A 25008-nucleotide genomic window follows, 5' to 3' on the forward strand; every position below is an offset into this window, starting at 1 on the left:
GGTTATAGGGGTTTAAGTAATGAAGCATTTTTCTGCCAATGTGAATAATAAAGTAAAACGCTCTAAGCATTTCAACAAGAATCAAGGAATAACGCGGTAAATTCTTGTTTAAGTGAGCGCGTGCGCTTTCCTCTCTGGCTCGCTCTCATGTAGCGCATGCGCGTAGAGCCACATGGTATTTTCTTCAAAGCGCCGACACTCTTGCGTTAATTTATTTAAACAAGAATTAACTGGGTTATTCCTTGATTCTTTTTTTTTCTTTTAAAATACCGCTAAAGTTTCTTTAGAACATGTCGGTGCTTTCTTGTGGTGCCCAAAGCACAGAATACCCACACTGCTCTCTGACCACGCTGCCTCCTGGTAAGGGCAGTAGGAACCCCTAATGTTCCTTCTGTAACGTGGCTAAGTTCGAACCCTCCCCGCAAAGGGACAATAACAAAGAGGCACGTAAAAATAAAATGCAATCCACTTTATTACAAATATCTAAAATCAATCAATTAAGAATGAAGAAAATACAGCTCAACTCTAGTGAGTTAGTGTGACGGCTATGCTGTAACAACGCGAGACCTCGACGAGAATCACGGCAATATTGAACATGGCGGTGCGCAGCTGACTGCACAAATTTTATCAATCGGATTCTTCTTACGCCAATTTATCTCTAGACAACCTTAAAGTTAATCAAATAAATTTTAGTTGTATCCGTAAAAAAAAAAAAAAAAAAAAAAACTTTAGCATCCTGGAGCACAGTGAAATTCTGAACAGTTTAGAAAAATTTCTAGATGAGTGCTTCGACAGAATTGCTATGGGGAAATCAGCAGTGTTGTGCATGAACGAGTTCAAAAGAACGCGTTCATTGAACACGTTCATATTTCAGTGAACTTTGAACTGAACGCAACTTATTAGTAAATCAAGAACTTGAACGTGAATTTTATGTGTGATGAACGGCGTAGACGTCGTTCACTGTTAGAATGCAATTAAACATCGGGATTTATTTTCACCTGATGAGTCGAGTGACAAGGTCGACTCACACATTTAAACAGCATGTTGCGTTGTCACTCAAGCACTAGCGAAGGGCTCCTCCGCTCTAAAAATAAAATGCACAGGCTGACTCTCGCTCAGCGCTTGTGTGCAGTGCATCTTGGGTAATGTAGTGTGAAGCCAAGGACAGTCGAATCTAATGTCTTTAGCTTCACACTACGTTTCCCATAATGCACACACACACACATCTCAAAGGGCACAGCCTTGGCAACGCATGAGCGCGAAGCGAACTGCTGCAGCAGTAACCATGGCAAGCGCAGAGGAGGAAAGCTCAACCACCAGTGGAGCTGGCACAGAAAACACGGATGATGCTGGCTGTAACTTTGACAACTTACGGGCATTTTACACACTGTCTCACAGAGACTCTGACGGTAAAAACCTAACCTTTCTGTGCAAGCTTTGTCCACCTGCGCTGAAAAAACAAGTTAGAACATCAATGACCTCATTTTCCAATTTGAAAACACACGTTGAGTTGAAGCATTCGTCCAGCGTGAAAGCATATACGCAAGCCCTTCAAGGTCATAGGGGGAAGGGCAAAACCCCCAGCCAAAGTCCCCAAACGACTCAAGTCACACTGCCTGCTGCCTTCAGGGGTATAATCTCCCAGCAACAGGTAGACAGATTAATAATAGACTACATTGTTGGAGATTTACAGCCACTGAGTAAGGTTGAAAAACCCTCCTTCATAAAACTAGTAACTGGTTTGCAACCAGGCAGACATGTGCCCTCAAGAAGACAGGTGCAGGGACTACTGAATAAGGAATTCATTGAGGTTATCAGTAATTTAAAAGCTGAACTTGCTGAGCTTGACTTTGTATGCACAACAGCTGACTGCTGGTCAGCTGTCAACAAAGGATTCATGGGCATCACAATTCATTGGCTTGATAAAAATGATGTGTCACTCAGGAGATCAGCAGCCCTTGCTCTGTGGAATAGGGTGAAAAGGAGTGCGAAAGCCTCAGATTTTGTTGAGGAAAAGCTAAAGATTGGCTTTGTCACTCCGAACGACACACGTTGGAATTCTATGTTCCTCTCAATGCAGCGCCTGGCTCACATAGCCACCTTGACTCCCCAGACCAGCAATCTAACAGTGCCATTGGATGCCACTCCTGAGTATGACAGACTCCTTCTGCACACCATCTGTGATGAGTTTGGGCTTCGTCGATTCACTCCAGAGGAAATAGACTTCAACAAGTTTGTGAGTGTGATGGGTCCCTTGGCATGTGCTCTGAACATCTTTCAGGGGGAAAAAAACACATTCCTCGGCTACCTGGCTCCTACCATTGTGCAATTGAAAAATGATTTGGATGGTCTGTTGGATGAGAGTTCACCGTTGTCTATCTCTTTAGTTAAGGACAGAGTCACACCACCGAGCAGGAACTGGATCAAGATCAAGATTTTATTAATTATTTCAGAAATGAATGGGCAACGTATTTGGATAACAGTGATCTAGCAGAAGTCTCACCATGTGTCAAATGATAAGCATGGCCGTCTGACTCGGAAGGCAGGACACTGGGGCTGAATGGCTGTTTGCTGCCAGTACTGGCGCTGAATGTCATCCTCTGGGTATTTTTGTAAAATTCTGGAGAACTTGATTGCAAATCCCTAAATATGCCCTGTAAAATCCTGATGTTTGTATCTTTTCATTGTTATATTCCTATCTCACCTCCATTAAATCTTATAATAGTATAAAAACAAAATATTTTATGTAAATGCAGGCAAAATGCAGTAAAAGCACAATCATTCATAAATAAAAACAAGCAAATTTATACTTGTTTAAGGCTAAATATTAATAGTCTTACCAGAAAAAACACTCGGGGTCTTGGATAAAAAGCTTTTCACTGTTCGAAAAGAATTCCATTTTTTTAATCTTGCATTTGTGTTACTACATCCTCGAGCTGAAGAATGAAAAGTTGAGATTTTTTGTCAGCCAGTTTACTCTTGAAACACTTCTGATGTCCTAATAAATGGGCAGTTTATTTAGCATTTCTCAAACGTACTGAAGCACACAATTCATATTCTTGTCTTGGTTCTGTTGCAGTGCCTTACCTTTCTGTAGACAGGCATATTGGGAGATTCATCTGAAGCACCACTGTTGCTCTGGCCAAAAGTGTTTGTGCGTGCCATAGTGAAATATGCTGAATAGCTCTGCTACTGTCAAACACTCTGGAATTTATGGCTCTGTGTCCTGAAAGAGAATTCACTGACTTTAATGCAGTTTCATTATTGTTATTGCCACTACAAATATTAGAGCTTTATCAAATGCATTATGGTGATGAGGTGATTATTATGGATGATGCTCCCTGTAACAATAACAGCAGTAACAACAACAAAAGTCATCATCATCATTATTAATATCATTTATTTATTTATTGCCCCATGGATAAGCTAGTGGAAGAGGTGGATGGAACAATTGTTTATTATTATTAATAATTATGAAGCTTATGTATATATCTTTTTCATCAGTTACAAAAATGATGGCTAGATTCTCAAATCAAATAATCTTAGACCGCCATCTAGTGGACATATTAAGATATGCCCAGGGGCAAGTTCTACATGAAGTAGTTAAAAAAAACTACTGAAAAAAGTATTTCCCAATGCTGCAGTCAGAACCATAATTATTTGGACAGAGACAAAGTTTTTCAATTTTTTAAGTTCCGTACATTACCACAATACATTTTAAAAGAAACAACAAAGAAACATCTCGTGGCCAAAAGTAGGTACTGCAATTTCGGGAAGAAATCATTTAATTGTTTTAAAACTGAAGTATTCAAATTTTGCCACAAGACGGCAATATAAAGAGTACGAAAAAAATGAAATTGCAATACCTACATTTGAGTTTGACTTGGTCCAATGTATTTTTAATACAAATACTTACCACACAAAGCTGATAGTACACCGTGGGAAAATAATTTTAATATTTTCTTGCTCCCATCTCGTGGCCAAAAGTAGGTACTGCAATTTCTGCATCTACCCAACTGTATCTCATTTCTTCCTGTTCTATGCTATATGTATGTATATACATACACACGATGATAGATAAATAGATAGATAGATAGATAGATAGATAGATAGATAGATAGATAGATAGATAATCCTCGGTCACATATTTGTGCTTTTTTGGGTCTGTAATGTTCAGATTAATTAATAGTTTTTGCCTCCACATTTGCCTCTCCTCTCTGATCCTGCTCATCTCAGTAAAACTAAGTATTCTCCTCACCATATCAGTAGAATATGTAATGCAGTTATATTAGTATAAGTGTCTTTTTGCAAAATGTATAATAAAGAATTGCGACAGATGCACAGCCCCACAGAGCTTGTCATTTTTCTTAAAACACAGACTGCATCTCAGCACGGTGTCGCACCTAAGGGGACAAAGGAATTCCTTCCTCAATCAGTCTTGTTAGTAAATGATTCCATGCTCCTGCATTAAATATTAGCAGTCTACCCTGACCTGATTCCGACATCTCCTCTTCTGATTGCTCTAATACTTCAAGCATAATGCGTATTAAATGTAATAATTAAATAATGACTCAGCATCCAGTCTAGAGGTTCTCCTACCCGTGCAGACTGGGATTGGCTCTGGGTTCCCCGTGGATAAGCAGTTATGGAAGACTGATCAATCGGCGTGGGGTCGTCAGATCCAGTAGATGCACTGAGAGTAGATTTGACTGTGCATCCTTCATAAGAAACTTCTCTTCCTTCGAATCAGAGGAGTGGGCCCAGTACTCGAACTAAACCATTATATCGGGTTAATAACCCTGTCCTGGGTTATTCCCTGATTTGTAGCTTCCAGGATTAGGCTCTGGGTCCTGCATAGGAGGAGTGGATATAGAAGATGGATGGATGGTCTACTGCTATGGCCACCTGCAGCTTTGCAGTCACCCATTAATCCAGTCACTACTGAAGTGTCACAAACACATCACTGCTCCCTCTGCAAATACTGATTCATACAAGCTCTTGGGACGCAGAATTACACGGATGTCCAGGCCTGGTGTGACCATCACAAGTTTTTTTAGCGTGACTTTGTGTCTCCTTCCCGTGTCCCTTAGTGTCACAGCAGAAAGTCACAGTGTCCGTCTGCAGACATAGATCACACCTGTGCCTGCACAGCTGGAGGGCACGTACAGTGCACCTTGGGGGCCTGGTGCTGTAAACATATCACCTTTAGAGAAGAAGGATATAGACCAAAAAAGGAAGAAACCCTTCAACGATGAGAAACAGGGAAGAGCCAGGCTGGAGTTTGCAAAAAACGTGTATTTTACACAGGCTCATACCCATAACCCATAACCAAAAACAAATTACCACAGTGCTTACAATGGTTATTACCATAATACACTAACATAATGCATAATTGTACCATTTCGCCTTAACATTGATAGGTTCAGCTATACCCACAACAATACATTACATTAGCAACAATTCGTATTAGAGGGAATGATTGGACGGGAAATAAACGCAAAAATCTTTCCGAGGTATACAACGGAACACTCGTCAGCGATAATTATAACAGTACCCAAGCTAGGTCACGTTAACCTACCCGCGCAATTAAGTAAACTAAATTAGTACAGCGGCACTTATCACTTATAATCAATAAACTTAGTACTTACATTCGTCAGTGACGCATACATAAAAACCAGGGACTGTATTTACTGCCAGGAACAACTAAACTAACCATACATAAACTGCAGCTCGCCGACATGCTGCCAATTCCTTCAGGCTCTCCCGCGCGCTCTCGTCTCGCATGCACCCACAGTCCTTTGCACATGCGAAGATGGGATTCAGAGGGACCTACCATTTGCAACTGAACAGTGCAGCATTAAAACAGCTCAAAATCCATCCATCCATCCATCTTCCAAACCGCTCATCCAACTGGGTCGCGGGACAGCTCAAAATAAGGGGCAAAAATACAGGCAATAAGATTAATCCAAAATGGATTTTTCTCCTACTTACTGAAATACTCAGTTCTGTAAAAGTTCTCTTCCACTCATGAAAACACATGAAAAACACTGCATTCCATCCATCCATCCATCCATCCATCCATTTTCTGAATCCATTTGTCCAATACAGGGGTGTGTGTGTCCAGAATCTATCCAGAAAGCTCTGCCTACAATGCAGGGACAGTACAGACGCTGCTAAACCTTACCAAATGTTTTATCTCACCTCCATTAAATGTACCCAAACACTGATACCCAACCCCATACCCCTCCTTGCTGTGACCCATCACCTGGCGGCTGGTTCTTTGGTTAAAAACTGGCCTCCACTACCATTGCTAATTAGAATCATCTCACTTACGTATATAAAAGTTGTGAAGAGCCAACAGGATTCAAAGCCTCTTACACCTCAGGATGAATCGGAAGTCATCGGTCACGTGATATTGCATAAACTTAGCAAGCCCCGATTCCCAGCTTGAAGTCGCTGGGCCACACTTTGAGGAGGCGATCTCCAGAATCTGGGTATTAACTGTCTCATCACTAAGTTCAGCACCTTTCACAATATAGCACAGCATGGCCACGGTCAGAAAATGTGAGCCTGTCCTCCTCCTGAGTAAAGTAAAGCTCACTACGCTCTGTGAGCACAGGAACGGCCCGGCAATGTTTGGTAGGTTTCTGCATTGTTTGCAAGTACAGAATATTATCTGCGCCTAAACTAATTAAGGTAAATATGGAAATTCATACAATATATGCTGCAGAATATGAGCTGAATAAAGCATATTGAAAATGCAAAGAATTAAAAAAAATTGAACCACTGACCAAATATGGCACCTACAGCTGTTTTTCAAATAGAATTCTAGAACAGATTGTTACCGTGACAACACTGATGTCATCATTCTGAAGGTATAAATTGAGCTGTAGGCACCAGTACCACTTCAAAACAAACTAGACATTGACGGTGACGCATCTCAAGATGAAGTGGTGTTTCCTTAACTGTATTAGGCCGCCAGCGGTACTAAACGACGCTGGGGAAGGTACAGAAACAGAGGAGGAAAGAAAAGGGAAGGACAAAGGAGGAAAGAAAAATAAATCCTGGCTGAAGAAGTATTTTGCAAAAAAAGGGAAAGGAAGAAAGGCAATGGAGGAGAGCCAGGCAGTGGTGGTGGAGGAGGAGGAGAGCCAGGCAGTGGTGGTGGAGGAGGAGGAGAGCCAGGCAGTGGTGGTGGTGGTGGTGGAGGAAAGCCAGGCAGTGATGGTGGAGGAGGAGGAGAGCCAGGCAGTGACGGTGGAGGAGGAGGAGGAGAGCCAGGCAGTGGTGGTGGTGGTGGAGGAGAGCCAGGCAGTGATGGTGGAGGAGGAGGAGGAGAGCCAGGCAGTGGTGGTGGAGGAGGAGGAGAGCCAGGCAGTGGTGGTGGAGGAGGAGGAGAGCCAGGCAGTGGTGATGGTGGAGGAGGATAGCCAGGTGTTGGAGGAAGAGAGCCAGGCAATGGCGGAGGAGTGCAAGGCAATAGAGGAGGAGTGCAAGGGATTGGTGGAGGAGTTCAATGGATTGTTGGAGGAGTGCAGGGCAATGATGGAGAAGAGAAAGGCAATGATGGAGGAGGAGAGCAAGGCAATGATGGAGGAGGAGAGAAAGGCAATGATGGAGGAGTACAAGGCGATGGAGGAGGGGTACAAGGCAATGGAGGAGAAGTACAAGGGATTGGTGGAGGAGAAGTACAAGGGATTGGTGGAGGAGAGCAAGGCAATGGAGGAGGAGGAGAGAAAGGCAATGGCGGCGGAGAGCCAGGCAATGGCAGAGAAGTGTAAGGCAATGGCGGAGAAGTGTAAGGCAATGGCAGAGGAGAGCCAGGCAATGGCGGAGGAGTGCAAGGCAATGGCGGAGGAGTGCAAGGGATTGTTGGAGGAGAGCAAGGCAATGGAGGAGGAGGAGAGCAAGGCTTTGACTTTGACAATGGAGGAGGAGTGCAAGGGATTGGAGGAGGAGTACAAGGCAAGGAAGAAAATGATGCAAGATGAGGAAGCCAGTAATGGACGAGACAGTCAATATGTTCTATGTTCAATCAGTACTACTTAACTATGTATATACTTGTAAATAAAGCATTTAAAACGAAGAAGAGACAGGTGTTTTCAATTGAATGTGAGTAGGTGATGTTAAATGTCAGGAATATTCCAAATGTCTATTACGCGTTGCCGATAGGGGCCATATGGTTTGGGTGATAAGGGTTGCCTTTAAACGTTAATAGAATGAAAATACGTTACATGTATTTACGTTGTAATTTTAATTACGTTTTTAAGGAATAAAACATAACGGGATGAATGTACGGTACACGTCCAGCGGGGACCCGTCCGGCCGCAGCCATGTGTTAGGAGTAGGCACAAGCGCCACGGCGTATTTTAAAAGAAAGCACCAAAATGTTTAAAACTTTAGCGGTATTTATCAGTGTTAGGTTGAAGAAAGCATTTGAACAGCAAACCTTTAGAAGAAATAGGCCAGAAGGCGAAATGACCGAGTCCCAGAGTTCGGCCATAATCGGCAGGTCTGTGAACGCGGTCCAAATGATAGACACCAGCGGAGCGCCTATTTCAAATAAAAAACGTTATGGTTATAGGGGTTTAAGTAATGAAGCATTTTTCTGCCAATGTGAATAATAAAGTAAAACGCTCTAAGCATTTCAACAAGAATCAAGGAATAACGCGGTAAATTCTTGTTTAAGTGAGCGCGTGCGCTTTCCTCTCTGGCTCGCTCTCATGTAGCGCATGCGCGTAGAGCCACATGGTATTTTCTTCAAAGAGCCGACACTCTTGCGTTAATTTATTTAAACAAGAATTAACTGGGTTATTCCTTGATTCTTTTTTTTTCTTTTAAAATACCGCTAAAGTTTCTTTAGAACATGTCGGTGCTTTCTTGTGGTGCCCAAAGCACAGAATACCCACACTGCTCTCTGACCACGCTGCCTCCTGGTAAGGGCAGTAGGAACCCCTAATGTTCCTTCTGTAACGTGGCTAAGTTCGAACCCTCCCCGCAAAGGGACAATAACAAAGAGGCACGTAAAAATAAAATGCAATCCACTTTATTACAAATATCTAAAATCAATCAATTAAGAATGAAGAAAATACAGCTCAACTCTAGTGAGTTAGTGTGACGGCTATGCTGTAACAACGCGAGACCTCGACGAGAATCACGGCAATATTGAACATGGCGGTGCGCAGCTGACTGCACAAATTTTATCAATCGGATTCTTCTTACGCCAATTTATCTCTAGACAACCTTAAAGTTAATCAAATAAATTTTAGTTGTATCCGTAAAAAAAAAAAAAAAAAAAAACTTTAGCATCCTGGAGCACAGTGAAATTCTGAACAGTTTAGAAAAATTTCTAGATGAGTGCTTCGACAGAATTGCTATGGGGAAATCAGCAGTGTTGTGCATGAACGAGTTCAAAAGAACGCGTTCATTGAACACGTTCATATTTCAGTGAACTTTGAACTGAACGCAACTTATTAGTAAATCAAGAACTTGAACGTGAATTTTATGTGTGATGAACGGCGTAGACGTCGTTCACTGTTAGAATGCAATTAAACATCGGGATTTATTTTCACCTGATGAGTCGAGTGACAAGGTCGACTCACACATTTAAACAGCATGTTGCGTTGTCACTCAAGCACTAGCGAAGGGCTCCTCCGCTCTAAAAATAAAATGCACAGGCTGACTCTCGCTCAGCGCTTGTGTGCAGTGCATCTTGGGTAATGTAGTGTGAAGCCAAGGACAGTCGAATCTAATGTCTTTAGCTTCACACTACGTTTCCCATAATGCACACACACACACATCTCAAAGGGCACAGCCTTGGCAACGCATGAGCGCGAAGCGAACTGCTGCAGCAGTAACCATGGCAAGCGCAGAGGAGGAAAGCTCAACCACCAGTGGAGCTGGCACAGAAAACACGGATGATGCTGGCTGTAACTTTGACAACTTACGGGCATTTTACACACTGTCTCACAGAGACTCTGACGGTAAAAACCTAACCTTTCTGTGCAAGCTTTGTCCACCTGCGCTGAAAAAACAAGTTAGAACATCAATGACCTCATTTTCCAATTTGAAAAGACACGTTGAGTTGAAGCATTCGTCCAGCGTGAAAGCATATACGCAAGCCCTTCAAGGTCATAGGGGGAAGGGCAAAACCCCCAGCCAAAGTCCCCAAACGACTCAAGTCACACTGCCTGCTGCCTTCAGGGGTATAATCTCCCAGCAACAGGTAGACAGATTAATAATAGACTACATTGTTGGAGATTTACAGCCACTGAGTAAGGTTGAAAAACCCTCCTTCATAAAACTAGTAACTGGTTTGCAACCAGGCAGACATGTGCCCTCAAGAAGACAGGTGCAGGGACTACTGAATAAGGAATTCATTGAGGTTATCAGTAATTTAAAAGCTGAACTTGCTGAGCTTGACTTTGTATGCACAACAGCTGACTGCTGGTCAGCTGTCAACAAAGGATTCATGGGCATCACAATTCATTGGCTTGATAAAAATGATGTGTCACTCAGGAGATCAGCAGCCCTTGCTCTGTGGAATAGGGTGAAAAGGAGTGCGAAAGCCTCAGATTTTGTTGAGGAAAAGCTAAAGATTGGCTTTGTCACTCCGAACGACACACGTTGGAATTCTATGTTCCTCTCAATGCAGCGCCTGGCTCACATAGCCACCTTGACTCCCCAGACCAGCAATCTAACAGTGCCATTGGATGCCACTCCTGAGTATGACAGACTCCTTCTGCACACCATCTGTGATGAGTTTGGGCTTCGTCGATTCACTCCAGAGGAAATAGACTTCAACAAGTTTGTGAGTGTGATGGGTCCCTTGGCATGTGCTCTGAACATCCTTCAGGGGGAAAAAAACACATTCCTCGGCTACCTGGCTCCTACCATTGTGCAATTGAAAAATGATTTGGATGGTCTGTTGGATGAGAGTTCACCGTTGTCTATCTCTTTAGTTAAGGACAGAGTCACACCACCGAGCAGGAACTGGATCAAGATCAAGATTTTATTAATTATTTCAGAAATGAATGGGCAACGTATTTGGATAACAGTGATCTAGCAGAAGTCTCACCATGTGTCAAATGATAAGCATGGCCGTCTGACTCGGAAGGCAGGACACTGGGGCTGAATGGCTGTTTGCTGCCAGTACTGGCGCTGAATGTCATCCTCTGGGTATTTTTGTAAAATTCTGGAGAACTTGATTGCAAATCCCTAAATATGCCCTGTAAAATCCTGATGTTTGTATCTTTTCATTGTTATATTCCTATCTCACCTCCATTAAATCTTATAATAGTATAAAAACAAAATATTTTATGTAAATGCAGGCAAAATGCAGTAAAAGCACAATCATTCATAAATAAAAACAAGCAAATTTATACTTGTTTAAGGCTAAATATTAATAGTCTTACCAGAAAAAAACACTCGGGGTCTTGGATAAAAAGCTTTTCACTGTTCGAAAAGAATTCCATTTTTTTAATCTTGCATTTGTGTTACTACATCCTCGAGCTGAAGAATGAAAAGTTGAGATTTTTTGTCAGCCAGTTTACTCTTGAAACACTTCTGATGTCCTAATAAATGGGCAGTTTATTTAGCATTTCTCAAACGTACTGAAGCACACAATTCATATTCTTGTCTTGGTTCTGTTGCAGTGCCTTACCTTTCTGTAGACAGGCATATTGGGAGATTCATCTGAAGCACCACTGTTGCTCTGGCCAAAAGTGTTTGTGCGTGCCATAGTGAAATATGCTGAATAGCTCTGCTACTGTCAAACACTCTGGAATTTATGGCTCTGTGTCCTGAAAGAGAATTCACTGACTTTAATGCAGTTTCATTATTGTTATTGCCACTACAAATATTAGAGCTTTATCAAATGCATTATGGTGATGAGGTGATTATTATGGATGATGCTCCCTGTAACAATAACAGCAGTAACAACAACAAAAGTCATCATCATCATTATTAATATCATTTATTTATTTATTGCCCCATGGATAAGCTAGTGGAAGAGGTGGATGGAACAATTGTTTATTATTATTAATAATTATGAAGCTTATGTATATATCTTTTTCATCAGTTACAAAAATGATGGCTAGATTCTCAAATCAAATAATCTTAGACCGCCATCTAGTGGACATATTAAGATATGCCCAGGGGCAAGTTCTACATGAAGTAGTTAAAAAAAACTACTGAAAAAAGTATTTCCCAATGCTGCAGTCAGAACCATAATTATTTGGACAGAGACAAAGTTTTTCAATTTTTTAAGTTCCGTACATTACCACAATACATTTTAAAAGAAACAACAAAGAAACATCTCGTGGCCAAAAGTAGGTACTGCAATTTCGGGAAGAAATCATTTAATTGTTTTAAAACTGAAGTATTCAAATTTTGCCACAAGACGGCAATATAAAGAGTACGAAAAAAATGAAATTGCAATACCTACATTTGAGTTTGACTTGGTCCAATGTATTTTTAATACAAATAATTACCACACAAAGCTGATAGTACACCGTGGGAAAATAATTTTAATATTTTCTTGCTCCCATCTCGTGGCCAAAAGTAGGTACTGCAATTTCTGCATCTACCCAACTGTATCTCATTTCTTCCTGTTCTATGCTATATGTATGTATATACATACACACGATGATAGATAGATAGATAGATAGATAGATAGATAGATAGATAGATAGATAGATAGATAGATAATCCTCGGTCACATATTTGTGCTTTTTTGGGTCTGTAATGTTCAGATTAATTAATAGTTTTTGCCTCCACATTTGCCTCTCCTCTCTGATCCTGCTCATCTCAGTAAAACTAAGTATTTTCCTCACCATATCAGTAGAATATGTAATGCAGTTATATTAGTATAAGTGTCTTTTTGCAAAATGTATAATAAAGAATTGCGACAGATGCACAGCCCCACAGAGCTTGTCATTTTTCTTAAAACACAGACTGCATCTCAGCACGGTGTCGCACCTAAGGGGACAAAGGAATTCCTTCCTCAATCAGTCTTGTTAGTAAATGATTCCATGCTCCTGCATTAAATATTAGCAGTCTACCCTGACCTGATTCCGACATCTCTTCTTCTGATTGCCCGTGGATAAGCAGTTATGGAAGACTGATCAATCGGCGTGGGGTCGTCAGATCCAGTAGATGCACTGAGAGTAGATTTGACTGTGCATCCTTCATAAGAAACTTCTCTTCCTTCGAATCAGAGGAGTGGGCCCAGTACTCGAACTAAACCATTATATCGGGTTAATAACCCTGTCCTGGGTTATTCCCTGATTTGTAGCTTCCAGGATTAGGCTCTGGGTCCTGCATAGGAGGAGTGGATATAGAAGATGGATGGATGGTCTACTGCTATGGCCACCTGCAGCTTTGCAGTCACCCATTAATCCAGTCACTACTGAAGTGTCACAAACACATCACTGCTCCCTCTGCAAATACTGATTCATACAAGCTCTTGGGACGCAGAATTACACGGATGTCCAGGCCTGGTGTGACCATCACAAGTTTTTTTAGCGTGACTTTGTGTCTCCTTCCCGTGTCCCTTAGTGTCACAGCAGAAAGTCACAGTGTCCGTCTGCAGACATAGATCACACCTGTGCCTGCACAGCTGGAGGGCACGTACAGTGCACCTTGGGGGCCTGGTGCTGTAAACATATCACCTTTAGAGAAGAAGGATATAGACCAAAAAAGGAAGAAACCCTTCAACGATGAGAAACAGGGAAGAGCCAGGCTGGAGTTTGCAAAAAACGTGTATTTTACACAGGCTCATACCCATAACCCATAACCAAAAACAAATTACCACAGTGCTTACAATGGTTATTACCATAATACACTAACATAATGCATAATTGTACCATTTCGCCTTAACATTGATAGGTTCAGCTATACCCACAACAATACATTACATTAGCAACAATTCGTATTAGAGGGAATGATTGGACGGGAAATAAACGCAAAAATCTTTCCGAGGTATACAACGGAACACTCGTCAGCGATAATTATAACAGTACCCAAGCTAGGTCACGTTAACCTACCCGCGCAATTAAGTAAACTAAATTAGTACAGCGGCACTTATCACTTATAATCAATAAACTTAGTACTTACATTCGTCAGTGACGCATACATAAAAACCAGGGACTGTATTTACTGCCAGGAACAACTAAACTAACCATACATAAACTGCAGCTCGCCGACATGCTGCCAATTCCTTCAGGCTCTCCCGCGCGCTCTCGTCTCGCATGCACCCACAGTCCTTTGCACATGCGAAGATGGGATTCAGAGGGACCTACCATTTGCAACTGAACAGTGCAGCATTAAAACAGCTCAAAATCCATCCATCCATCCATCTTCCAAACCGCTCATCCAACTGGGTCGCGGGACAGCTCAAAATAAGGGGCAAAAATACAGGCAATAAGATTAATCCAAAATGGATTTTTCTCCTACTTACTGAAATACTCAGTTCTGTAAAAGTTCTCTTCCACTCATGAAAACACATGAAAAACACTGCATTCCATCCATCCATCCATCCATCCATCCATTTTCTGAATCCATTTGTCCAATACAGGGGTGTGTGTGTCCAGAATCTATCCAGAAAGCTCTGCCTACAATGCAGGGACAGTACAGACGCTGCTAAACCTTACCAAATGTTTTATCTCACCTCCATTAAATGTACCCAAACACTGATACCCAACCCCATACCCCTCCTTGCTGTGACCCATCACCTGGCGGCTGGTTCTTTGGTTAAAAACTGGCCTCCACTACCATTGCTAATTAGAATCATCTCACTTACGTATATAAAAGTTGTGAAGAGCCAACAGGATTCAAAGCCTCTTACACCTCAGGATGAATCGGAAGTCATCGGTCACGTGATATTGCATAAACTTAGCAAGCCCCGATTCCCAGCTTGAAGTCGCTGGGCCACACTTTGAGGAGGCGATCTCCAGAATCTGGGTATTAACTGTCTCATCACTAAGTTCAGCACCTTTCACAATATAGCACAGCATGGCCACGGTCAGAAAATGTGAGCCTGTCCTCCTCCTGAGTAAAGTAAAGCTCACTACGCTCTGTGAGCACAGGAACGGCCCGGCAATGTTTGGTAGGTTTCTGCATTGTTTGCAAGTACAGAATATTATCTGCGCCTAAACTAATTAAGGTAAATATGGAAATTCATACAATATATGCTGCAGAATATGAGCTGAATAAAGCATATTGAAAATGCAAAGAATTAAAAAAAATTGAACCACTGACCAAATATGGCACCTACAGCTGTTTTTCAAATAGAATTCTAGAACAGATTGTTACCGTGACAACACTGATGTCATCATTCTGAAGGTATAAATTGAGCTGTAGGCACCAGTACCACTTCAAAACAAACTAGACATTGACGGTGACGCATCTCAAGATGAAGTGGTGTTTCCTTAACTGTATTAGGCCGCCAGCGGTACTAAACGACGCTGGGGAAGGTACAGAAACAGAGGAGGAAAGAAAAGGGAAGGACAAAGGAGGAAAGAAAAATAAATCCTGGCTGAAGAAGTATTTTGCAAAAAAACGGAAAGGAAGAAAGGCAATGGAGGAGAGACAGGCAGTGGTGGTGGAGGAGGAGGAGAGCCAGGCAGTGGTGGTGGAGGAGGAGGAGAGCCAGGCAGTGGTGGTGGAGGAGGAGGAGAGCCAGGCAGTGGTGGTGGTGGTGGTGGAGGAAAGCCAGGCAGTGATGGTGGAGGAGGAGGAGAGCCAGGCAGTGGTGGTGGTGGTGGAGGAGAGCCAGGCAGTGGTGGTGGTGGTGGAGGAGGAGAGCCAGGCAGTGGTGGTGGTGGTGGAGGAGGAGAGCCAGGCAGTGGTGGTGGAGGAGGAGGAGAGCCAGGCAGTGGTGGTGGAGGAGGAGGAGAGCCAGGTGTTGGAGGAAGAGAGCCAGGCAATGGCGAAGGAGTGCAAGGCAATAGAGGAGGAGTGCAAGGGATTGGTGGAGGAGTTCAATGGATTGTTGGAGGAGTGCAGGGCAATGATGGAGAAGAGAAAGGCAATGATGGAGGAGGAGAGCAAGGCAATGATGGAGGAGGAGAGAAAGGCAATGATGGAGGAGTACAAGGCGATGGAGGAGGGGTACAAGGCAATGGAGGAGAAGTACAAGGGATTGGTGGAGGAGAAGTACAAGGGATTGGTGGAGGAGAGCAAGGCAATGGAGGAGGAGGAAAGAAAGGCAATGGCGGCGGAGAGCCAGGCAATGGCAGAGAAGTGTAAGGCAATGGCGGAGAAGTGTAAGGCAATGGCAGAGGAGAGCCAGGCAATGGCGGAGGAGTGCAAGGCAATGGCGGAGGAGTGCAAGGGATTGTTGGAGGAGAGCAAGGCAATGGAGAAGGAGGAGAGCAAGGCTTTGACTTTGACAATGGAGGAGGAGTGCAAGGGATTGGAGGAGGAGTACAAGGCAAGGAAGAAAATGATGCAAGATGAGGAAGCCAGTAATGGACGAGACAGTCAATATGTTCTATGTTCAATCAGTACTACTTAACTATGTATATACTTGTAAATAAAGCATTTAAAACGAAGAAGAGACAGGTGTTTTCAATTGAATGTGAGTAGGTGATGTTAAATGTCAGGAATATTCCAAATGTCTATTACGCGTTGCCGATAGGGGCCATATGGTTTGGGTGATAAGGGTTGCCTTTAAACGTTAATAGAATGAAAATACGTTACATGTATTTACGTTGTAATTTTAATTACGTTTTTAAGGAATAAAACATAACGGGATGAATGTAAGGTACACGTCCAGCGGGGACCCGTCCGGCCGCAGCCATGTGTTAGGAGTAGGCACAAGCGCCACGGCGTATTTTAAAAGAAAGCACCAAAATGTTTAAAACTTTAGCGGTATTTATCAGTGTTAGGTTGAAGAAAGCATTTGAACAGCAAACCTTTAGAAGAAATAGGCCAGAAGGCGAAATGACCGAGTCCCAGAGTTCGGCCATAATCGGCAGGTCTGTGAACGCGGTCCAAATGATAGACACCAGCGGAGCGCCTATTTCAAATAAAAAACGTTATGGTTATAGGGGTTTAAGTAATGAAGCATTTTTCTGCCAATGTGAATAATAAAGTAAAACGCTCTAAGCATTTCAACAAGAATCAAGGAATAACGCGGTAAATTCTTGTTTAAGTGAGCGCGTGCGCTTTCCTCTCTGGCTCGCTCTCATGTAGCGCATGCGCGTAGAGCCACATGGTATTTTCTTCAAAGAGCCGACACTCTTGCGTTAATTTATTTAAACAAGAATTAACTGGGTTATTCCTTGATTCTTTTTTTTTCTTTTAAAATACCGCTAAAGTTTCTTTAGAACATGTCGGTGCTTTCTTGTGGTGCCCAAAGCACAGAATACCCACACTGCTCTCTGACCACGCTGCCTCCTGGTAAGGGCAGTAGGAACCCCTAATGTTCCTTCTGTAACGTGGCTAAGTTCGAACCCTCCCCGCAAAGGGACAATAACAAAGAGGCACGTAAAAATAAAATGCAATCCACTTTATTACAAATATCTAAAATCAATCAATTAAGAATGAAGAAAATACAGCTCAACTCTAGTGAGTTAGTGTGACGGCTATGCTGTAACAACGCGAGACCTCGACGAGAATCACGGCAATATTGAACATGGCGGTGCGCAGCTGACTGCACAAATTTTATCAATCGGATTCTTCTTACGCCAATTTATCTCTAGACAACCTTAAAGTTAATCAAATAAATTTTAGTTGTATCCGAAAAAAAAAAAAACTTTAGCATCCTGGAGCACAGTGAAATTCTGAACAGTTTAGAAAAATTTCTAGATGAGTGCTTCGACAGAATTGCTATGGGGAAATCAGCAGTGTTGTGCATGAACGAGTTCAAAAGAACGCGTTCATTGAACACGTTCATATTTCAGTGAACTTTGAACTGAACGCAACTTATTAGTAAATCAAGAACTTGAACGTGAATTTTATGTGTGATGAACGGCGTAGACGTCGTTCACTGTTAGAATGCAATTAAACATCGGGATTTATTTTCACCTGATGAGTCGAGTGACAAGGTCGACTCACACATTTAAACAGCATGTTGCGTTGTCACTCAAGCACTAGCGAAGGGCTCCTCCGCTCTAAAAATAAAATGCACAGGCTGACTCTCGCTCAGCGCTTGTGTGCAGTGCATCTTGGGTAATGTAGTGTGAAGCCAAGGACAGTCGAATCTAATGTCTTTAGCTTCACACTACGTTTCCCATAATGCACACACACACACATCTCAAAGGGCACAGCCTTGGCAACGCATGAGCGCGAAGCGAACTGCTGCAGCAGTAACCATGGCAAGCGCAGAGGAGGAAAGCTCAACCACCAGTGGAGCTGGCACAGAAAACACGGATGATGCTGGCTGTAACTTTGACAACTTACGGGCATTTTACACACTGTCTCACAGAGACTCTGACGGTAAAAACCTAACCTTTCTGTGCAAGCTTTGTCCACCTGCGCTGAAAAAACAAGTTAGAACATCAATGACCTCATTTTCCAATTTGAAAAGACACGTTGAGTTGAAGCATTCGTCCAGCGTGAAAGCATATACGCAAGCCCTTCAAGGTCATAGGGGGAAGGGCAAAACCCCCAGCCAAAGTCCCCAAACGACTCAAGTCACACTGCCTGCTGCCTTCAGGGGTATAATCTCCCAGCAACAGGTAGACAGATTAATAATAGACTACATTGTTGGAGATTTACAGCCACTGAGTAAGGTTGAAAAACCCTCCTTCATAAAACTAGTAACTGGTTTGCAACCAGGCAGACATGTGCCCTCAAGAAGACAGGTGCAGGGACTACTGAATAAGGAATTCATTGAGGTTATCAGTAATTTAAAAGCTGAACTTGCTGAGCTTGACTTTGTATGCACAACAGCTGACTGCTGGTCAGCTGTCAACAAAGGATTCATGGGCATCACAATTCATTGGCTTGATAAAAATGATGTGTCACTCAGGAGATCAGCAGCCCTTGCTCTGTGGAATAGGGTGAAAAGGAGTGCGAAAGCCTCAGATTTTGTTGAGGAAAAGCTAAAGATTGGCTTTGTCACTCCGAACGACACACGTTGGAATTCTATGTTCCTCTCAATGCAGCGCCTGGCTCACATAGCCACCTTGACTCCCCAGACCAGCAATCTAACAGTGCCATTGGATGCCACTCCTGAGTATGACAGACTCCTTCTGCACACCATCTGTGATGAGTTTGGGCTTCGTCGATTCACTCCAGAGGAAATAGACTTCAACAAGTTTGTGAGTGTGATGGGTCCCTTGGCATGTGCTCTGAACATCCTTCAGGGGGAAAAAAACACATTCCTCGGCTACCTGGCTCCTACCATTGTGCAATTGAAAAATGATTTGGATGGTCTGTTGGATGAGAGTTCACCGTTGTCTATCTCTTTAGTTAAGGACAGAGTCACACCACCGAGCAGGAACTGGATCAAGATCAAGATTTTATTAATTATTTCAGAAATGAATGGGCAACGTATTTGGATAACAGTGATCTAGCAGAAGTCTCACCATGTGTCAAATGATAAGCATGGCCGTCTGACTCGGAAGGCAGGACACTGGGGCTGAATGGCTGTTTGCTGCCAGTACTGGCGCTGAATGTCATCCTCTGGGTATTTTTGTAAAATTCTGGAGAACTTGATTGCAAATCCCTAAATATGCCCTGTAAAATCCTGATGTTTGTATCTTTTCATTGTTATATTCCTATCTCACCTCCATTAAATCTTATAATAGTATAAAAACAAAATATTTTATGTAAATGCAGGCAAAATGCAGTAAAAGCACAATCATTCATAAATAAAAACAAGCAAATTTATACTTGTTTAAGGCTAAATATTAATAGTCTTACCAGAAAAAACACTCGGGGTCTTGGATAAAAAGCTTTTCACTGTTCGAAAAGAATTCCATTTTTTTAATCTTGCATTTGTGTTACTACATCCTCGAGCTGAAGAATGAAAAGTTGAGATTTTTTGTCAGCCAGTTTACTCTTGAAACACTTCTGATGTCCTAATAAATGGGCAGTTTATTTAGCATTTCTCAAACGTACTGAAGCACACAATTCATATTCTTGTCTTGGTTCTGTTGCAGTGCCTTACCTTTCTGTAGACAGGCATATTGGGAGATTCATCTGAAGCACCACTGTTGCTCTGGCCAAAAGTGTTTGTGCGTGCCATAGTGAAATATGCTGAATAGCTCTGCTACTGTCAAACACTCTGGAATTTATGGCTCTGTGTCCTGAAAGAGAATTCACTGACTTTAATGCAGTTTCATTATTGTTATTGCCACTACAAATATTAGAGCTTTATCAAATGCATTATGGTGATGAGGTGATTATTATGGATGATGCTCCCTGTAACAATAACAGCAGTAACAACAACAAAAGTCATCATCATCATTATTAATATCATTTATTTATTTATTGCCCCATGGATAAGCTAGTGGAAGAGGTGGATGGAACAATTGTTTATTATTATTAATAATTATGAAGCTTATGTATATATCTTTTTCATCAGTTACAAAAATGATGGCTAGATTCTCAAATCAAATAATCTTAGACCGCCATCTAGTGGACATATTAAGATATGCCCAGGGGCAAGTTCTACATGAAGTAGTTAAAAAAAACTACTGAAAAAAGTATTTCCCAATGCTGCAGTCAGAACCATAATTATTTGGACAGAGACAAAGTTTTTCAATTTTTTAAGTTCCGTACATTACCACAATACATTTTAAAAGAAACAACAAAGAAACATCTCGTGGCCAAAAGTAGGTACTGCAATTTCGGGAAGAAATCATTTAATTGTTTTAAAACTGAAGTATTCAAATTTTGCCACAAGACGGCAATATAAAGAGTACGAAAAAAATGAAATTGCAATACCTACATTTGAGTTTGACTTGGTCCAATGTATTTTTAATACAAATAATTACCACACAAAGCTGATAGTACACCGTGGGAAAATAATTTTAATATTTTCTTGCTCCCATCTCGTGGCCAAAAGTAGGTACTGCAATTTCTGCATCTACCCAACTGTATCTCATTTCTTCCTGTTCTATGCTATATGTATGTATATACATACACACGATGATAGATAGATAGATAGATAGATAGATAGATAGATAGATGGATAGATAGATAGATAGATAATCCTCGGTCACATATTTGTGCTTTTTTGGGTCTGTAATGTTCAGATTAATTAATAGTTTTTGCCTCCACATTTGCCTCTCCTCTCTGATCCTGCTCATCTCAGTAAAACTAAGTATTTTCCTCACCATATCAGTAGAATATGTAATGCAGTTATATTAGTATAAGTGTCTTTTTGCAAAATGTATAATAAAGAATTGCGACAGATGCACAGCCCCACAGAGCTTGTCATTTTTCTTAAAACACAGACTGCATCTCAGCACGGTGTCGCACCTAAGGGGACAAAGGAATTCCTTCCTCAATCAGTCTTGTTAGTAAATGATTCCATGCTCCTGCATTAAATATTAGCAGTCTACCCTGACCTGATTCCGACATCTCCTCTTCTGATTGCCCGTGGATAAGCAGTTATGGAAGACTGATCAATCGGCGTGGGGTCGTCAGATCCAGTAGATGCACTGAGAGTAGATTTGACTGTGTGCATCCTTCATAAGAAACTTCTCTTCCTTCGAATCAGAGGAGTGGGCCCAGTACTCGAACTAAACCATTATATCGGGTTAATAACCCTGTCCTGGGTTATTCCCTGATTTGTAGCTTCCAGGATTAGGCTCTGGGTCCTGCATAGGAGGAGTGGATATAGAAGATGGATGGATGGTCTACTGCTATGGCCACCTGCAGCTTTGCAGTCACCCATTAATCCAGTCACTACTGAAGTGTCACAAACACATCACTGCTCCCTCTGCAAATACTGATTCATACAAGCTCTTGGGACGCAGAATTACACGGATGTCCAGGCCTGGTGTGACCATCACAAGTTTTTTTAGCGTGACTTTGTGTCTCCTTCCCGTGTCCCTTAGTGTCACAGCAGAAAGTCACAGTGTCCGTCTGCAGACATAGATCACACCTGTGCCTGCACAGCTGGAGGGCACGTACAGTGCACCTTGGGGGCCTGGTGCTGTAAACATATCACCTTTAGAGAAGAAGGATATAGACCAAAAAAGGAAGAAACCCTTCAACGATGAGAAACAGGGAAGAGCCAGGCTGGAGTTTGCAAAAAACGTGTATTTTACACAGGCTCATACCCATAACCCATAACCAAAAACAAATTACCACAGTGCTTACAATGGTTATTACCATAATACACTAACATAATGCATAATTGTACCATTTCGCCTTAACATTGATAGGTTCAGCTATACCCACAACAATACATTACATTAGCAACAATTCGTATTAGAGGGAATGATTGGACGGGAAATAAACGCAAAAATCTTTCCGAGGTATACAACGGAACACTCGTCAGCGATAATTATAACAGTACCCAAGCTAGGTCACGTTAACCTACCCGCGCAATTAAGTAAACTAAATTAGTACAGCGGCACTTATCACTTATAATCAATAAACTTAGTACTTACATTCGTCAGTGACGCATACATAAAAACCAGGGACTGTATTTACTGCCAGGAACAACTAAACTAACCATACATAAACTGCAGCTCGCCGACATGCTGCCAATTCCTTCAGGCTCTCCCGCGCGCTCTCGTCTCGCATGCACCCACAGTCCTTTGCACATGCGAAGATGGGATTCAGAGGGACCTACCATTTGCAACTGAACAGTGCAGCATTAAAACAGCTCAAAATCCATCCATCCATCCATCTTCCAAACCGCTCATCCAACTGGGTCGCGGGACAGCTCAAAATAAGGGGCAAAAATACAGGCAATAAGATTAATCCAAAATGGATTTTTCTCCTACTTACTGAAATACTCAGTTCTGTAAAAGTTCTCTTCCACTCATGAAAACACATGAAAAACACTGCATTCCATCCATCCATCCATCCATCCATCCATTTTCTGAATCCATTTGTCCAATACAGGGGTGTGTGTGTCCAGAATCTATCCAGAAAGCTCTGCCTACAATGCAGGGACAGTACAGACGCTGCTAAACCTTACCAAATGTTTTATCTCACCTCCATTAAATGTACCCAAACACTGATACCCAACCCCATACCCCTCCTTGCTGTGACCCATCACCTGGCGGCTGGTTCTTTGGTTAAAAACTGGCCTCCACTACCATTGCTAATTAGAATCATCTCACTTACGTATATAAAAGTTGTGAAGAGCCAACAGGATTCAAAGCCTCTTACACCTCAGGATGAATCGGAAGTCATCGGTCACGTGATATTGCATAAACTTAGCAAGCCCCGATTCCCAGCTTGAAGTCGCTGGGCCACACTTTGAGGAGGCGATCTCCAGAATCTGGGTATTAACTGTCTCATCACTAAGTTCAGCACCTTTCACAATATAGCACAGCATGGCCACGGTCAGAAAATGTGAGCCTGTCCTCCTCCTGAGTAAAGTAAAGCTCACTACGCTCTGTGAGCACAGGAACGGCCCGGCAATGTTTGGTAGGTTTCTGCATTGTTTGCAAGTACAGAATATTATCTGCGCCTAAACTAATTAAGGTAAATATGGAAATTCATACAATATATGCTGCAGAATATGAGCTGAATAAAGCATATTGAAAATGCAAAGAATTAAAAAAAATTGAACCACTGACCAAATATGGCACCTACAGCTGTTTTTCAAATAGAATTCTAGAACAGATTGTTACCGTGACAACACTGAGGTCATCATTCTGAAGGTATAAATTGAGCTGTAGGCACCAGTACCACTTCAAAACAAACTAGACATTGACGGTGACGCATCTCAAGATGAAGTGGTGTTTCCTTAACTGTATTAGGCCGCCAGCGGTACTAAACGACGCTGGGGAAGGTACAGAAACAGAGGAGGAAAGAAAAGGGAAGGACAAAGGAGGAAAGAAAAATAAATCCTGGCTGAAGAAGTATTTTGCAAAAAAAGGGAAAGGAAGAAAGGCAATGGAGGAGAGCCAGGCAGTGGTGGTGGAGGAGGAGGAGAGCCAGGCAGTGGTGGTGGAGGAGGAGGAGAGCCAGGCAGTGGTGGTGGTGGTGGTGGAGGAAAGCCAGGCAGTGATGGTGGAGGAGGAGGAGAGCCAGGCAGTGATGGTGGAGGAGGAGGAGGAGAGCCAGGCAGTGGTGGTGGTGGTGGAGGAGAGCCAGGCAGTGATGGTGGAGGAGGAGGAGGAGAGCCAGGCAGTGGTGGTGGAGGAGGAGGAGAGCCAGGCAGTGGTGGTGGAGGAGGAGGAGAGCCAGGCAGTGGTGATGGTGGAGGAGGATAGCCAGGTGTTGGAGGAAGAGAGCCAGGCAATGGCGGAGGAGTGCAAGGCAATAGAGGAGGAGTGCAAGGGATTGGTGGAGGAGTTCAATGGATTGTTGGAGGAGTGCAGGGCAATGATGGAGAAGAGAAAGGCAATGATGGAGGAGGAGAGCAAGGCAATGATGGAGGAGGAGAGAAAGGCAATGATGGAGGAGTACAAGGCGATGGAGGAGGGGTACAAGGCAATGGAGGAGAAGTACAAGGGATTGGTGGAGGAGAAGTACAAGGGATTGGTGGAGGAGAGCAAGGCAATGGAGGAGGAGGAGAGAAAGGCAATGGCGGCGGAGAGCCAGGCAATGGCGGAGAAGTGTAAGGCAATGGCAGAGGAGAGCCAGGCAATGGCGGAGGAGTGCAAGGCAATGGCGGAGGAGTGCAAGGGATTGTTGGAGGAGAGCAAGGCAATGGAGGAGGAGGAGAGCAAGGCTTTGACTTTGACAATGGAGGAGGAGTGCAAGGGATTGGAGGAGGAGTACAAGGCAAGGAAGAAAATGATGCAAGATGAGGAAGCCAGTAATGGACGAGACAGTCAATATGTTCTATGTTCAATCAGTACTACTTAACTATGTATATACTTGTAAATAAAGCATTTAAAACGAAGAAGAGACAGGTGTTTT

The 25008-nt window shown here is 42.6% G+C and overlaps 2 protein-coding genes across 8 annotated transcripts in view; one reads left to right on the plus strand and one right to left on the minus strand.

Moving 5' to 3' along the window:
- Window positions 1–3098: 3098 nt before the first annotated feature.
- LOC125738091 (solute carrier family 22 member 7-like) overlaps window positions 3099–25008 on the minus strand; it is a 187250-nt gene continuing 165340 nt past the window's right edge. Inside the window, exon 11 of one of the 3 annotated variants that reach the window (XR_007396711.1) lies at window positions 3099–3226. The gene's annotated coding sequence lies outside the window, so the exon portion shown is untranslated. Of the gene's footprint in view, window positions 3227–11660; window positions 11802–20116; window positions 20259–25008 lie in introns of those variants that run through there. The other 2 variants (XR_007396708.1, XR_007396709.1) reach the window with 2 other exon arrangements.
- LOC125738094 (cilia- and flagella-associated protein 251-like) overlaps window positions 15356–25008 on the plus strand; it is a 77516-nt gene continuing 67863 nt past the window's right edge. Inside the window, exon 1 of one of the 5 annotated variants that reach the window (XM_049006693.1) lies at window positions 15356–15901. In XM_049006693.1, coding sequence (XP_048862650.1) covers window positions 15413–15901 — 489 coding nt within the window. In that variant the 5' untranslated portion in view covers window positions 15356–15412. The remainder of the gene's footprint in view (window positions 15902–25008) is intronic. The other 4 variants (XM_049006689.1, XM_049006691.1, XM_049006688.1 and 1 more) reach the window with 4 other exon arrangements.

The sequence above is a fragment of the Brienomyrus brachyistius genome, chromosome 3, assembly GCF_023856365.1.
Source record: "Brienomyrus brachyistius isolate T26 chromosome 3, BBRACH_0.4, whole genome shotgun sequence".
NCBI classification, from domain to species: domain Eukaryota; kingdom Metazoa; phylum Chordata; class Actinopteri; order Osteoglossiformes; family Mormyridae; genus Brienomyrus; species Brienomyrus brachyistius.